This window comes from Stomoxys calcitrans, chromosome 5 (genome assembly GCF_963082655.1).
Source record: "Stomoxys calcitrans chromosome 5, idStoCalc2.1, whole genome shotgun sequence".
Lineage (NCBI taxonomy): Eukaryota > Metazoa > Arthropoda > Insecta > Diptera > Muscidae > Stomoxys > Stomoxys calcitrans.
The window spans coordinates 54479683-54498091 of record NC_081556.1 but is presented as its reverse complement, the minus strand read 5'-3'; the positions used below and the strand labels follow the sequence as shown (position 1 = coordinate 54498091).

The window sequence follows — 18409 nt, the reverse complement described above, 5'->3', positions numbered from 1 at the left end:
TAGGCTCTTGAAATTTTGCACAAATATTTATTATTAGTGTAGGTCGGTTGGGATTGTAAATGGGCAAAATCGGTCTATGTTTTTATATAGCTGCCATATAAACCGATCTGGGATCTTGACTTCTTGAGCCTCTAGATGGCGCAATTCTCATCCAATTTGAAATTTTGCATGTAGTATTTTGGTATCATTTCCAACAACTGTGTTAAGTATGATTCAAATCGGTTCGTATAGCTGCCATACAAACCGATCTTGGATCTTGACTTCTTGAGCCAATAGAGCGCGCAATTCTCATCCGATGTGGCTTAAATTTTGCATGTATGGCGCAAATCGGTACATAACTTGATATAGCTGCCACATAAACCGATCAGCGATCTTGACTTCTTGAGCCTCTAAAGGGCGCAATTCTCTTCCGATTTGGCATACATTTTATACAACGGCTTCTCTCATGATCTTCAACATACGTGTCTAATTTGGTCTGGATCGATCTATAGCTTGATACAGCTCCCATATAAACCGATCTCCCGATTTTGCTTCGTGAGCCCCTACAGGTCGCAATTCTTACCCGAATGAACTGAAATATTACAATGTTCAGCATTCATTTATGCTGATTTACAATGTTCAGCATTCATTTATGGTCCGAATCGGACTATAACTTGATATAGTTTCAATAGCATAACAGTTGTTATTCAATATTCTTTGTTTGCCTAAAAAGAGATACCGCGCATAGAACTCGACGAATGCGATCCATGGTGGAGGGTATATAAGATTCGGCCCGGCCGAAATTGTAAAAAATAATTAAAAGTTATATATAATGCACTACGTCTTATTATATGGTTCTGAGGCATGGGTACTTGTGAAAGCAGTTGAGGCAGTGCTTGGAGTATTTGAGAGAAATATTATTCGCAAAATATATACATAGATCAGTTTGCGTTAATGGAGAATAAAGGCGTCGTATGAATCACGCTGCGTTGGATAGGTCCTGTTGTCAGAATGGATGAAGAAGCTCCAGCAAAGCAATCTTTTGAAGGCAAACCGGCAAAAGACCGATGGAAAGATCAAGTGGTGGGAGACACCTCGAAACTTGGTGTCAGAGATTTTAGAATAAGCACAAAAGATGGAGCCGTTTGGAATGCTATTCTACGTTCGGCTAGTGGAACAAATGTTCTGTCATAGCAAATTAATTAAAGTTAGTAAGTTTTTTAAAGCTTGTTCAAACAACAAACTGTGCATGTTCCAATAGCCGAACAATTTATTTGCTATTGTAGCAAATATTGTTTGGCAGTTCAGCAGTAATATGGGTTGAAATATTTTAGCAGATGTTGTTGTTAAAACAGCAGAGCAAAAGTTTGCCAAAAACTACAGTTACTTGTTTGCTAGCGTAGCAGTCATGTTTGCTTTCCCATTTTCAGCAGACAAAAACTGCTGTTGTTAGGATAGATGTGGCGCATCATAAAATAAGTCCAGCCTGACGTTTCCTTCTCTTACTTGTTTTCTTAAAATTAAAGAAACATGTTTTGCTCAATTGTTGTAAAAAACCAAAAATCTTCAATTCACCCTAAATATTGAACGAAGAATAAATTTTGTCTAGTCGAGTTTAATTTCAGTTAAGTTAACCTACCTTTGGTAATAAAGGGTGATTTTTTTGAGGTTAGGATTTTCATGCATTAGTATTTGACAGATCACGTGGGATTTCAGACATGGTGTCAAAGAGAAAGATGCTCAGTATGCTTTGACATTTCATCATGAATAGACTTACTAACGAGCAACGCTTGCAAATCATTGAATTTTATTACCAAAATCAGTGTTCGGTTCGAAATGTGTTCATTCACCGTAACGTTGCGTCCAACAGCATCTTTGAAAAAATACAGTCCAATGATTCCACCAGCGTACAAACCACACCAAACAGTGCATTTTTCGGGATGCATGGGCAGCTCTTGAACGGCTTCTGGTTGCTCTTCACTCCAAATGCGGCAATTTTGCTTATTTACGTAGCCATTCAACCAGAAATGAGCCTCATCGCTGAACAAAATTTGTCAAAATTTGAACACATTTCGAACCGAACACTGATTTTGGTAATAAAATTCAATGATTTGCAAGCGTTGCTCGTTAGTAAGTCTATTCATGATGAAATGTCAAAGCATACTGAGCATCTTTCTCTTTGACACCATGTCTGAAATCCCACGTGATCTGTCAAATACTAATGCATGAAAATCCTAACCTCAAAAAAATCACCATTTAGATACACTTGCATATTTATCTGATAATGTCCTATTTGTAAATATAATAAAAGACCATTGTAATATCTAAATCCCACTGTTGACATTATCATAAACAGTGACTCTCAAGACATTCATAATTTATTTGATATGAGGACTAATTGTATGCCGTCCCACGGTCAGACCCCCTGTCAAACAAAAGGTGTATTTTGAGCTAATCTTTATTTATTTGTAGACTGATGGCAGAAGTTCATTGAATTGTGAATTGCTTGTTGTAGCAACACGTACGGTTTATGACACTTGTTTTGTGTTTACACCCTGACCAACAAAGCGATGAGGTACGTCCCAAAACAATCATTTGCGTGTCGCCAAGGGTGGTTGGGTAAGAAAATTTCTATTTTTTTTTTTGACAGTAATTTATGTATCCCGAATGGGAACATAGGCTAACAGCTTAAATATTTGTTAAAATTTTCTGGCTTTTCCATATGTCTATGACCTTGAAATAATCACGCATTTGCGAGGTGGCCAAAACAAAAGAAATAAACAATGAATACCTTAATTATGATTTATTAAGAAAAAATCTCCAAAAATACGAAATAACATCACGTGCAAAATTTCTGCCAAAACGGTTAAGAATTACGCCGTCTATATGCTCAAGAAATCATTTCGGGGGCTCGGTTTATATGGAAGCTACATCATGTTATGGACCTGTTCATTCCATACCTGGCACAGTTGGAAGCCATTGTGGCATAGAGGTTAGCATATCCGCGTATGACGCCGAACGCACAGTGGAATAGAAACGAAAATCACTATTAAAGATAAGCCATTTGAGAACGGATAGACATAACGCAAAGTTGGTCACCTCAGCATTTCGAGAAATTATTCAGGTTTCCAAATCTTCATTTGTAGTGCGAATTTAATATTTCTTTTTTTGCTCTTCAAGCGCTACGAGTTTGGGTAAAAATCGGTTTAGAGTTAGATATAGCTCCCATATGCATATATATATATATATATATATATATATATATATATATATATAGCTCGACTTTCACTTTTATTCTCGTAGTTGCCCCAATATTTAAGCGATTTACACGAAATGGTATGGAGTAGTTTTTTACCCCGCTTCAGATTTAGATATAGCTCCCATATATATGTATCGCCCGATTTACACTTACAAGGCCGTAGTAGCTACAACAATCTTCACAAAATTTGGTAACGATGGTTTTATTAAATATCTGCACATCTCTGCTCATTTTATTAAAATCGGTTCAGATGAGCATAGAACTCCCATATATACAGTAGTATAGTGCGATTTTCACTCAAATGGTTTGCAGAGTCAAGAATTTGTTAGAAATTTACAAAATTTGTTTGATATTCCACGATGCCGATGTATTGATCATTATAAAGATTGATGAAGACAGAAATTTATAACAAAGACGGAGGGATCCTGGTAGACCTGGCCACTTATCTGGGGTGGACGGAAATTGGCCCAACATGAATATTATGTCAAATCTATCTAGATCATGGTTTAAAAGGAGATATATTACTTTGAACTCAAAGAGTACATTAGAATGAAACATTCCAGGGTAGAGATATATTGGTATTAGCAAAAAGTAAGAAGTGTCATTCCGTTTGCAACACATCGAAATATCCTTTTCCGATCCTATAAAGTATACATATTCTTGATCACCGTGAAAATATAAGACGACCATGTCCGTCCGCCGGTCTGTTGAAATCACGCTACAGTCTTTAAAAATAGAGATATTGAGCTGAAACTTTGCACAGAGTCTTTTTTTGTCCATAAGCAGGTTAAATTCGAAGATGGACTATATCCTGATATAGCCCCCATATAGACCGATCCGTCGAATTAGGGTCTTAGTTTGGAACAGTGAGTTGTGTTAGACCCTTCGACATCCTTCGTGAATTTGGCTCAGATCGGTCCAGATTTGGATATAGCCATCATATAAACCGATCCGCTGATTTAGAGTTTTAGACCCATAAAAGCCACATTTATTATCTGATTTTGCCAACATTTGGGACAGGGAGTTTTGTTAGGCCCTTCGAAATCCTTCTTCAATTTGGCCCAGATCGGTCTAGATTTGAATATAGCTGCCATATAGACCGATCTCTCGAGTTAAGGTTTTGTGCCCATAAAAGGCGCATTTATTGTCCAATGCCGTCGAAATTTGGGACAGTACGTTAAGTTAAGCCCCTCGACATATTTCTGCAATTTGGCCTAGATCGATTAAGATTTGCATATAGCTGCCATATAGACCGATCTCTCGATTTAAGGTTTTGGGCCCATAAAAGGTGCATTTATTCTCAGATGCGCCAAAATTTGGGACAGTGAATTGTGTTAGGCCCTTCAACATTCTTCTTCAATTTGGCTCAGATCGGTCCAGATTTGGATATAGCTGCCATATAGACCGATCATGGGATGGGAAACTCTTAATGGCATTAGATACAAGCAAATCTAAAGAAGAAAGTCTAACTATAGTTATTTCCTATAAAAATAATGCCGTGTCGGAATTGGACTACGATTTATAAAGGGATTGGTGATTGAAATCTTGACGACAAGGTGCAAATTCTCTGTTGCGCTACAACTGAAACCCCAGTGCAGGTCATATTAATTACGCTTGCGTCCTTCCATGAGGATTTCCTGCACCAAAGCCATAAGTTTGATGTTAAATTCTTTGGTAGAATTTCCGGATTTCATTCTGACATCTCAATTTCGGATTTTATTCTGACATCTCAATTCCCGTATATTCCCTCACACTCACGTCTTTCCATTTCCTTTTTCCTTCTGCTGAATAGACGTTTCTTCCCTCTTCTTTTTTCCCGATAGCTCTCCTTCATCTGGCGCGTTGCTACTGATTGCATATATTACTCTATATGCCGCATTTTGGCTTCAGTAGCATTTCGACATTCTTAGTCGAACCATGGGTTTTTATGGGGGAGGCTTCCAGATCCCAAGTACGGAGTGGCTGAAGTTGAAGAATTTTTCCTTTATGTGGATTGTGGCTAGCCCTCATCCATCGGAGTAAATCTGGAGATAAGGTATTTCATTCTTCGACTAACCACAAATCCACAGCCAAATTCATGACTTGTCTCGTGGCAACTGTAACATAGAGCATCACCACTCGGTGTTGTTGTGGAGCCTTTCCCGAGCCATCGCACTTTCTGTATGGCAGTAAAGTCTACCCTCTTTATAAAGAGTTCAGACATTCCATCCGTTTTTTCTCTTTTTCGCTATTTATACCCACCACCATAGGATGGGGGTATTCTAACCTAGTCATTCCGTTTGTAACACCTCGAAATATTCGTCTAAGACCCCATAAAGCATATATATTATTGACCATCTCGACGTACTGAGTCGATCTAGCCATGTCCGTTCGTTTGTCGAAATCACGATAGCTATCAAACGCGTAAAGCTAACCGCTTGAAATATTGTATAGATACTTAATATCGATGTAGGTCGTCGGGGATTTCATATGGGCCATATCGGTTCAGATTTACCATATAAACCGATCTCCCGATGTGACTTCTTGAGCTCCCGGAAGCCGCAATTTTCATCCGATTTGGCTGGAATTGAGCATGTAGTGTTTGGTTATGGATTTCAACATCTGTGCCTGATACGGTCAAAACCAATCTATAACCTGATATAGCTCCCTTGTAAGCCGGTCTCTCGATCTCCCTTTTTCGGTTCCTAGAAGCTTTCATTTTTGCTGGTTTGACGGAAGTTTGGTATGCAGAATAAAATTATGCCCTTCACCCAAAATAATTTTGTATACATTTTTAGCCGTATCCATGGTGGTGGGTTCCCAAGATTCGGCGTGGCCGATCTTAGTACGCTTTTACTTGTTTTTAAGTAATTTCTTCAGGCTTTCCGAGTGATGGGCTTTTAACCCGACGCCGCATCCTGTGTTTTTATCGTTTTGTATGCGAACTCGTGGCACATCTTAGCTCACCACCTTACAACTAATTCCATTAGGAGAAACTTTTAGCAGAATAGATTGTAGCGGGTTCTCAAAATTCGGCCCGGTCTTTGAGCTTTTACTTAATATATTTGTTTATCTGTAGTAGCAGTATCAACATCTATCGTAGAAAATTCTATTAACTTGCTTCTGGTAGGAATATTTATACCCTACACCACTACTGTGGTACAGGGTATTATAACTTAGTGAATTTGATTGTAACACCCAAAAGGAAAAGAGATAGACCCATTGATGAGTATGCCAATCGACTCAGACTCACTTTTTGATTCGATTTAGCTATGTCCGTTTGTCTGTCTGTACGTCCGTCTGTCTGTCCGTCTGTCCATGTTAATTTGTGTACAAAGCACAGGTCGCAGTTTTCATTCGATCGGCCTAGAGACGAAGCCTATTGAAATTGGAAAAAATCGGTTCAGATCTGGATATAGCTCCCATATATATCCGTCCGATTTTCAGTAAAAATGCAATAAAATGGTCATTTGTTAACCGATTCTCATTGTTTGCAGGTTGGATTTTTTTACGACTCTCGACATTACTGGCGAATTTCAAGAAAATTGGTTCAGATTTAGATAAAGCTCTCATATATATATATATATATATATATATATATATATATATATATATATATATATATATATATATATATATATATATATATATATATATATATATATATATATATATATATATATATATATATATATATATATATATATATATATATATATCTGTAATTGCATTCTTTCTTCTGTCAGTTATCTGCTGTTACTTTAAGCTTGCTTTAGAAAAAAAGTGTAAAAAAGTACATTTGATTAAAGTTCATTCTAAGTATTATTAAAAATACATTTACTTTCTTTTAAAAAATCCGCAATTACTTTTTGGGCAACCCAATACATAGAGTTTGGTCAAAATCGGTTCAGATTTATATATAGCTCCCATATATATGTTCGTCCGATTTCCAGTAATATTGCAATAAAATGGTCATTTGTTAACCAATCGAAATTCGGCAGGAGGGGTTTTCTCTTGACTCTCAACATTATTGGTGAATTTCATGGAAATCGGTTCAGATTTAGATATAGCTCTCATATGTATATATCGCCCGATTTTAACTTTTAGAGTCACAGCAAGCGAATTTATTGATCCATCTTGCCAGCATTTTGCAAAACGCTTTCCTCGACGATTGGCACAGTATCTGAGGAGTTTGCTTGAAATCGGTTCAGATTCAGATATAGCTCTCATATATATGTTCGTCTGATTTTGAGAAATATAGCAAAAAAGTGATCATTTGTTATCCGATTCTGACGAAATTTAGCAGGAAGGATTTTCTTATGACTCTTAGTATTACTGGTGAATTTCATAGAAATCGGCTTAAATTTAGATACAGCTGTCATATATGTATATCGCCTGATTTTCACTTTAAGAGCCACTGCAAGCGCATTTATTGGCCAATCGTGCCAAAATTTTGCACAACGCTTTTCTGGACGACTACCACATTATCTGATAAGTTTGCTCGGAATCGGTTCAGAATTAGATATAGTTCCCATATATATGTTCGTCAGATTTTGGGTTATTTGCCATAAAGTTGTCATTTGTCAACCGTAGTTTTTACAGTTTGAACATATTTTCTCGCCGAGGTCTATCAAAATTGGCTCGGAATTGGATATAGGTCCCACATTGTACTTATAGGGTAGGTGTAGGGTATTATACAGTCGGCACCGCCCGACTTTTGCCCTTCCTTACTGGTTTTATTTAATTCGGGAAAGTGGTTTTATATTCCATAGCGTGTTTTGTTTGTTTTATCAAAATTATTGATAAGGTATGAAAATCAAACTTCTTGTTATTGCTTCAAAATCACATTAACATTATTCAAGAGCTTCATGATTATAAATACTACTGTCAGCTAAACAAATGAATATTGAATTATATGCCTTTGTGCGATTAAAATATAGAAAACACATGTACACATACATATCTTTGAGAGGTTTTTGGTTAGATTATTTTGCCTATAGTAGTTAACGATGGGGAAAACATGTCGCCCACGCACTTTTATTTGTTATTAACAGAGTGGCTAATGCGACTCACCATTGGTGTTTTGTGAGAAAGGACGTGTAGGCAACAATTGACATTCTTGATGGAAATCAAACGGCTTCTTGATACAAATGAATTGCAAGTATTTCTATTCAAACAAGTGATAAGTAAAAAAAACCAACTTGAGCTTTTAAGGGAAGAGTAATGGATAGCCCAAAAACTTTTTTACCTTAATTAAAAGCTAATTAAAGTTTTGTTTGCATCTTGACGTGTATGCATACATACATATCGTCATCCTAATTTTAGGTTCGTTATTAAAAGAAATTATTTAGGAACTTATATTTTTCATTGCATTGACCATTTATAACCTACGCCATTACAGTGGTACAGAGAATTATAACTTAGTGCATTTGTTTGTGACATTCAGAAGGAAGAGAGATAGACCCATTGATAAATATAGCGATCGACTCAGAATTACTTTCTGTCCGTCTGTCCATGTTAATTTGTGTACAAACTACAGTCGCAATTGTCATCCAATCATTTTCAAAGTTGGTACAGCAATTTTTTAGCCAAGAGACGAACCCTATTGAAATTGAAACAAATCGGCACAGATTTGTATATAGCTCTCATATATATGTTCGTTCGATTTGGACTAATATTGCAATAATGTGGTCATTTGTTAACCGATTCTATCGACTGATTTGGCAGGAACGATAATGGTGAGTCTTATAGAAATCGGTTTTGATTTAGATATAACTCTCATATATATATAGCCCGATTTTCACTCCTAAATGTACTGCAAGCGCATTTATTGACCAATCTTCCCAAAATTTTGTACATCGCTTTCCTCGACGACAACCATAATATCTATAGAATTTGGTCGAAATAGGTCCAGATTTAGATATAGCTCCCATATATATGTTCGTCCGATTTCGAGAAATATTGTATCTAGAGCCACTGTAATCGCATTTACTGATCAAAGTTTTCCTCGACGCCTACCACAATATCGAAGAAAATTGGTAAAAATCGGTTCAGACTAAGATATAGCTCATTGCAATGTTAGGCATTTGCCGTCGTGATGGATACAGTGAAAGGGGTTGGAGTTGAAAAGGAGTTGGAAATAGTTGAACACATTTTGTGTCACTGCCCTGCAATTGGGGAGAGGAGTCTCAGGATTATAAGTCAACACCTTTTTTTATGGCCCCTCGTCGCCTTGGACAACTGAAGTAGACTAAAATTATAAACTATACCAAAATATTGGCGATATCGACCCCGAACGGGATAACTATAAGCACCACACTGGCACCACAGTAAATCTAGTCAGACATTAATTTTGTATACCTGCTAAAATGGTCGAATAGGTAAGGTTAGGTTAGGTTGAAAAGAGGGTGCGGATATTAATCCGTCCATATTAATTGTTTCCATGTCGGATTATTTATTTTCGGATTATTCAAGTTTATTGACAACAGTTCTCTGGCCTTCACTGCCAAATCATCTGCTTTCTCATCCTCAGTTACTCCGCTATTGCCCGGCACCCAAACGATGCTGATCGTGCCACCCTCAGAAAAGATGTTAATCTCCTTTTTACATTCCAAGACCCATTCCGTGATCGACCAGATCTCTGCCTGCAGGGCCATATTGTGGTCAGGCAGTCTAAAACAGATCTAAGTCCCTGGGTTCTCAACGTAAAGCCCCAGGCCCACTCTGTCTTCTAGCTTTGATCCATCCGTGTAACAAGATCTTCCAGATGACAATTCTAGGGTCCCGCCAATCCAAGACTGTGCCTGAGACGACTCGACCTCAAATGTCGTCTCAGGTATCTGATCGGAAACCTTTTATCTTCCTTCCAGGTTTCCCAACGTCGCCACGATTATACCGCGATGATATGAGCTGCTCCTATCCTCAATCCATTCTCCCATCGTCCTAAGTCTCACAGCCGCAGTGGCTGTTTCGCATTTAAACCGTATGTTTATGGGTCGTATATCTAGAATAGTCTCCAGTGCCCTGGACAATATGTTTTCTGAAGCTGTTGTATTACCCTTACCTGCACAACCACGTGCAGGGCAGTTTTCAAAGATCTTCCCTTGACATAGACATGCCGTTTGTATATTAAGCGGTTCGCTGTGCTACACTTTATCATGGTGTCCACAATACGTTCCATGGTTTTGAGTAGAAAGGACGTAGGGCCTATAGGTCTATATGCCATTGGTGTCTTATAACTTGCCTTGCCGGGCTGGGGTATAAAAACCAATTTTGCTTCCTGCCAGGAGTATATCCAAGTCCCAGGCACGCTGTGAAAATATTGGCCAGATCGGGAGCCAAATAATCTGCCTCCTTCTGTGGTAACGCCGGAAATATTCCGTCAGTTCAGGGTGGCTTAAATGGTTTGAAGCTCCTCAACGATTCCTTCACAATAATTTCCGTAATTACAAACCTTCGATCAACATCATTATTCCACGATTGCGGTGTCTCCGTGAATCCCGTCGTATCCTGTGGAAAATGGGGTTTCATCAACAGCTTCAACATGTCCTCCGTTGTCCCTGTTCTCACTTCCATGTGGTCTATTGTTTCAGTTTGGTTTTTGAGAGAAACTTTTTTATCTTGGTGGCGTCATTAACGCTATCGACCTGTTCGCAGAAAAGCTTCCAGGAGGCACGTTTTGCCGCTCTGGTAATCTTATGGTATTCCTTGAGCAGTATGTATCATACATCCCAATAAACTTCCGCTTTTTTACGACGTCCTCTATTAAAAAGTCTGCAGACCTAGTTCCCAATATTGCGAATCTCCCCGGTCATCCAGGGTTTTTCTTGGTTTCTTGATTTTCTTTCTCGAAGATTTCCTTTATCTGCGAAAAACCCCACCAGTGCAGTCGTAATCCTGTTGACATTTTCGTCAATCTCCTCTATGCTTGGACAATCTAAATTATCTTGCCCAAGTCTTCATCTGAGTAGACTTCCGAATTTTTTCCAGTTGGTTTTCAACTTATTCCGGAAGCTTATCGTATTCGGCGCTGGCTGTGCTGTTCCAAATGAAGGTCTGAGAAGGAATGCTCCATGGAGACTCTCCAATCCTGAAACTCATCGATAAGATTTTCCAAACATATCGTCACATCTAAAACCTCCTCCCTAATCCTATTAACAAAGGTAGCGGAGTTACCAGTATTAAATGTTATTAGTATTGGTACTACCACACGACATATGGTGAGAGTTCGTCTGTGTCTGTTCTGAATGAGGGCAATATGAATCTTGCCCATGCTGATTTTCTTCATCAGAGCGTGTGTAGCTGTTTTGCTCCGGTGGAGATCTATCTGGATAACCTCAATCATTGGTCCTCCAGTAAATGGGCTTCTTGGAATGGGTGATGATTTCATCACCCTATCCTATCCTAGTCTTCCGAATCTACATAAAGTCGGTAATGGTTCCTTCATCGGGTCTCCGTTCGTTAGGCTGGGTTGGGTCTCTCGCCCTTGCACTGCCTGTTGCAAAATCTTGCAAGATTTTCTTACTATAGGTACTAAAAGTGACTTACTATAGGTACTTTACGATATCTCTTCTCCTTCTTAGCATTGAAAAGAAAAGTACACAGCTATTTTATAATATCCGGTACCAAAGTGGTGATATAGGTTGTAAACATCTCTTCTTCGTATGCGTTCGATATGTCTTGGTCATGGGCTCTCTTTTTCAGAAACTGCTATCGGTCTTAGTGAAGGTACAATACTACAGTTGAGAGTCTTGCATACAGTTAAGACAGCATACACTGAAAAAATTGGTATTCTAATTTTAAAGATTCGAGCCAAAGATTAGCAAACTTGATTTAGAGATTATCAATTTATCAACTTTTTAAGGAAACATTCCCTTTGGTGAAAAATATTTTCCTTCATGTTAAGGATTTTTTATTTTAAATGGTAGGGTAATAAATTCTTAACTTTCCGTCTTGTTATTGAAGACAAAAATCTAAAACGGAGGTCAAAATATCGTTGAAAGTTAGAAAACTGACTTTGGGATACGAAAACAGTGAACCGTAGTTAAAAGTGCAAAATAGCCTCATAATTAGGAGCGTTTTTAAACCCTCCACCATAGGATGGGGGTATACCAATTTCGTCATTCTGTTTGTAACTCCTCGAAATATTTGTCAAATACCCCATCATGTATATATATTTTTGATCGTCATGGCATTTTAAGTCGTACTAGCCATGCCCGTCCGTTTGTCTGTCGAAAGCACGCTAACTTTCAAAGGAGTAAAGCTAGCCGCTTGAAATTTTGCACAAATACTTCTTATTAGTGTAGGTCGGTTGAGGTTGTAAATGGGCTTTATAGGTCCACGTTTTGATATAGCTGCCATATAAAACCGATCTGAAATCTTGACTTCTTGAGCCGTTAGAGGGTGCAATTCTTATCCGATTTAGCTGAAATTTTGCATGAGGTGTTTTATTATGGCTTCCAATAACTGTACTGAGTATGGTTCAAATCGGTGTATAACCTGATATAGCTCTCATATAAACCTATCTCGGGTCTTGACTTCTTGAGACTCTACAGGGAATAATTCCTATCCGATTTGGCTGAAATTTTGCACAACGTGTTTTGTTATGACTTCCAGCAACTGTGTAAATTATGGTTCAATTCGGTCCATAAAATGATATAGTTGCCATATAATCCGATCTGGGATCTTGACTTCTTGAGCCATTAGACGGCGTAATTATTATCCGATTTAGCTAAAATTTTACATGAGGTGTTTTGTTATGACTTCAACACCTGTGCCAAGAATAGTTCAAATCGGTTCATAACCAGATATAGCTGCCATATAAACGTTGTGGTGCTAACGAGAGGACGTCGAGTGTGAACATCTTTACCGCCAGTTAAATTGCCATAAGGGCAATAACAACCAGGACGGTAAGGTCGCGAACAGTCTTGCATTGTAAGAAGGAGATTAACGCCTTCTCTGAGGATGGGAAAATCCGCATCGTTTGAGTGCCGGGCCATAACGGAGTAAGGGGAAATGAAAGAGCAGACGATTTGCCGGTGAAGGCCAGAGGACTGCCGTCAATATACTTGGTTAACCCGAAGCCTTTCGGGTCGACGCAGTCCGAGTTAACGGAGTGGGCGACGAATGGGCATGCTACATTGTGGAACAGCGAAACGGTCGGTAGGACAGCGAAAATCCTATGGGGGATCCAGATCGTGAGAAGACGAGGCTATTACTGAAATGAAGTAAGAAGGAGGTCATTCGCACACTTATGTAAAATCGGTGCGGCAAGTGATAGCATGTGTAGGGCATGCGGGGAAGATGATGAGACCTTGGAGCATTTCCTTTGTCATTGCCCGCCATTCGCGTCTAACAGATACCATACCGGCAATTAGGTGGAGCCACAATACCAGACATGAACCAACATAGGGGAGTGGTATTGAAACAATTAAGGATTTTGTAAGTAGCACGGAATTCATAACTTAGAATTTTCTTTTTAGGGGTTACTTATAGTTGTTGTGCGCTCGCACAACATGCCGATTACTGGCTTACTGGGTATACTCTGAAGAACTTGGAATGGTCATATCCATGAGGTTATGCGACCACTGTAGTGTATATCTAGCGGTGATCTTTGAATAAAATGGAGGGAATGACTTAGATGTAATGTCATAACGACAACTGATATAAATATCTTCTCAGACAGCCAGGCAGCCATTAAATCCCTGGAAAACGTATTTCTGAATTCAAAAACCGTCCTCGACTGTCGCAGATCTCTCAACGAGATGGCTGAACAATTCAATATTCACCTGTTCTGGGTGCAGGGCCACGGAGATATCCCAGGGAATTGTAAAGTAGATAAGCTTGCGAGACTAGAAACTGCCTGACACATTCCAGGGGAGTTGGAATCTGCGGGTATGCCTCTAGCGACATGTAAGCTAGGTTTTCAGGATGAAGCCCGAGGAGCAAGGAATGATAGATAGTCACAAAGGGGGAGTTGTGAACATTCCAAAATGATGTGGCCAAATCTAGACTTGAGGAGGTCAGCCGCTTGCTTTCGCTGGCTAGAACAGATGTCGCAGTCGTTGTGTCCGTCATGACAGGTCATTGTCTGATCGGAAAACATGCCGACTGACTGAAGGTTGCAAGTAACGACATTTGCAGAAGCTGAGGCTATAGAACATCTGCTTTGTGTGTGCCCGGCACTGGCAATCAGAAGGAGTTCCACTTTTATTTATTTAAACAGTCGTTAGTTGTTGAACTTTTTAAAGCGATCTGGAATGTTCAACAGTAGGAACAAGAAGAAGGCATCCTTTTCGGGTTTCTGTGGTATAAGAATTGGCGATAACGTCTAAATGAGTCTGATGGCAGACTGCCACTTAAACATCACCTAACTTTGTCACTCCGTTTGAAACACTTCGAAACATTGGTCTAAGACCCATAAAGTATATATATATTCTTTATCGTTATGACATTGTAAGCCTAGCCATGTTCGCCTGTTCGAATGAATAAGGCTAGCAGCTTGAAATTTTGCATTACTTCTACTACTACTACGATGATTTGCAGGTAAGTTCGGCTGGACCGCATCTATCGACAACCCTTGTCAATTTTTTTGGAAGATTTATTTTCTGGGGTAGAAGCTTAAAGAGTATAGTAAGAGATGATATCAAGAAATCTACATAGTAACATCTTTTATTTCTATGAGAATTGCTTGCTGTAGTTGCTCAAGAAGCACAATCGGAATATAGGTTTATATGAGACGTCATGAACATATTGGTATTTATTGACAAGAGAATTCAAAACATCGAATCTCAGTCGAAGTTGCGATAGTATGATATGAAACCATAACATTTAGCTCAATCGGATAACAACTTAACATTTCAAGCACTTAAGAAGTGAAATCGGGAGACCGGACTTTTATCTGGTCCGAACCATACTTGGCATGGATGTTAGAAGCCATAGGAGATCTTAACATGCAAAACATTGTACCAGTGAGATAACAATTCGGACCTGCAGGTGTTTAAGATGTCGAATCGGATAATCAGTTTATATGGGAGTCATTTTTAAAGCTGGGCCGATTAAGCCCATTTACCTTCACCACCGACCAATACATCTTTAAGAATTTTTATGCATACTTCGACCGGCTTGTATTAGTTTCTCGAAAGTTTTCCACTAATCTTACTGATGATGTTAGTAAACCCATGAAATGTAAAGTAATATTGGGTTGCCCAAAAAGTATTTGCGGATTTTTCATATAGTCGGCGTTGACAAATTTTTTCACAGCTTGTGACTCTGTAATTGCATTCTTTCTTCTGTCAGTTATCAGCTGTTACTTTTAGCTTGCTTTAGAAAAAAAAGTGTAAAAAAGTATATTTGATTAAAGTTCATTCTAAGTTTTATTAAAAATGCATTTACTTTCTTTTAAAAAATCCGCAATTACTTTTTGCGCAACCCAATAAATGCTATATCTTCAAGTACCGTCCGACGAAGAATTCGGTGTCCTTTAAGAATGATATCAATTTATGATCGAGTTGAAAATTGACTTAAAATATATTCAATAATTAAGATTAGTATGTTGCATTGTAGAATATTTGTTTAGTTTTAGAAATACCAGTACATTCCAATAATGTGTTTGAATGATTCATCGCTGATTTGTCTTGTGTTCATTTGAATCCTTTGCCATAGCTTATTTTACTTACAAGTCATTGTTATGATGTGCTTCCAGTAAATCTTCAAGTACATCCAATAATTTGTTTTCATTCACGAAACAACTGCACACAACAGAATTAAAATCACTAAAATTTACAGAGACCTTAGCAGGACATCTGTGTAATGGCATCATTGAATGGCCTTTACGTATGGCTCTATGAACTCATTCGTGCAAATTAAACCTTGAAATTAGAGAAGTGCCGCCCCTTCTCCCTTGATGTTTGATTAATTATTTCTTTGTTATTCTCAGAAATTAATACTTTCTTAATTTTGTTGGCGGCAAAACAAACGATAAGGCGATGGACACAACACGGCTCGCGATATTAACACGCTAAACCCAAAATTGTGACTAAATTTACTGGACAAGAAACACGAATAACAATGGCTCTTGCAGCACTCACTTAGCACTTCATACTGCCGCACTGTTCGACACTCGATGTGAGTGCGTGTGCTTGTGGCCGAAAACCTTCCGGTCTCTTGAAGAAATCGAGCGAATGAATAAATGCAGAACGGCTTCGACTGTGCATGGGTGGCGTATGACAAACTTGACATTCGCTCAATGATTGTCGTCAGGTTTGTGGCCGTTTGGCTGATAGCATTCCCTAGACATTTATGAGCCTTGTCACAGGAACTTCTGCGCTCGTAGTTTAGCAACTATACACACACGGAAAAATATTCGTGAAAATGAATAATAATCACCATTTCCAAATATTTGCACTTCAGACTTTAAAACGGCTTTAAACTGTGTTCGAAAATTTGTTATGAAATAAGGAAAACATTAAGGAATGGGAAAATCTCTTAATTGTACATGCAAAAAAATAAATTGTTTGGAATGTTTTTCCGACAAGAAAATTTATTAGAAAATTACTATTTTTATAGTAATTGTGTATTTCTTCTTAATTGTCTTCTTGGCAACACAGGCTTTAACAGCTCACGCACGTTTCGTGTTTTATTTCACTGTCAAATATCTTCAGTTTGGTCTATAATTTAACCATTAATCGTCTTACAAACGAACAACGCTTGCAAATTATTGAATTTTATTGTCAACTAGCTGGACATGGCACGCTCCGCTGCGCATTTTTTACTTTATATGGACCAAAATTATCCTTTGAATATTTATTTTTGACAATTAAAAAGGTTTAAGTGAAAAACAATGCTACGAAAATAGTATGTGTATATAGCTTCAGAAACAGAATAACAATATATATGCCTTTATCTGAATTCCATACGATCTCTATTCATCTATGAATTCGCTGGGGGGGTTTATGGTCATTTAAGTTTGGATGTTAAAGACTCATTTGAGCTTAAAAGACTTTATTGGAGCCCGATATTCTCATATGGATTTTGGAAGTGGGAAGTGCCCCAGGGTGGTGGTTGGTGGGTTAAGGGGGTGGTGTGGACCCCCGGAAACGTGGTCCCGAAAGTGGGTATGAATTTCGTGCCCTACTTCCAAATACCTTTCATTTGAGCCCTACATTTCCAACATCATATGTATGTCCAATTTAGGGATGTTTTCTGGGGTGAAGTGGTCCCCCAGACACTTAGCCCTGAAAAAATATTTGCATCGTGCTCAACATTCAAATACAAATTTTTTTAAACCCCATATTGCCATTGGTCTAAGGGGAGTTTATGGGGTGAGGCGTTCCCCAAAAACTTGGTCCCAAAATTGTTTATCAAATTCGTTTTCTAATCTCAAATACCTTTCATTTGAGCCATATTGCGATGGCTAGTAAATAATTGCTGCTTGTGGGGTGTTTTGGGGGAAAGGGTAGACATCAGAAAGTTGGTCCTAAAAGTGGGTATCAATTTCGTGCTCTACTCCCCAATACCTTTCATTTGAGCCTCACATCGACATGGTCGGTAAATATGTCCGGTTTAGGGGTGTTTTGAGGACCTTACTCCTCAAACACTTAGCCCTTAAAATATATCAGCATCTTGCTCTACTCTCAAATATCATTTATTTGAGCCTCAAAATTGGATACTTTTGCTAATCACAAATACCTTTTATTTAAACCCCTTATTGCAAAAGTCAGCAAATATGTCCGTTTTGGGGTATGGGACCGAGCTCCACTCTCTTTAAGACCCGAATTGTCATGGCGTGCAAATACGTCCTATTTACGGGTGGGACGTAGCTTAGACAGTTGGTGCCGAATGTTGATTTCACATTCTTAGTCTACTCCCAAATACCTTTTATTTGAACCCCATATTTCCAAAGTCGACAAACACGACCATTTTGGGGCGGGTTTTTTGAGGGATGGGGCTGCCACTCTGTGGCTTGGCCCTGAAAATATATATCACATTCATGTTCTACTCTAAAATACCTCTTATTTGAGCCTCATATTGCAATGGTCAGCAAATACGTCCTATTTGGGTGGATTTATGGGGGTAGGGTGGCCTATAAACACTTTCTCCCGAATATTGATATCAGATTCGTATTTTTCATTTGAGTTTCATATTACCATGGTCGTAAATTTTTACCCTCTAGGGGGTGTTTTTGGAGAGGGC

General features: G+C 38.5%; 1 protein-coding gene across 1 annotated transcript in view; it reads right to left on the bottom strand.

Moving 5' to 3' along the window:
• Positions 1 to 16022, bottom strand: part of LOC106090641 (beta-glucuronidase) — a 108497-nt gene extending 92475 nt beyond the window's left edge. Inside the window, exon 1 of the mRNA XM_059370270.1 lies at positions 15895 to 16022. Within this exon, the coding sequence (XP_059226253.1) occupies positions 15895 to 15955 (61 nt within the window). The 5' untranslated portion in view covers positions 15956 to 16022. The remainder of the gene's footprint in view (positions 1 to 15894) is intronic.
• Between the last annotated feature and the right edge of the window lie 2387 nt (positions 16023 to 18409).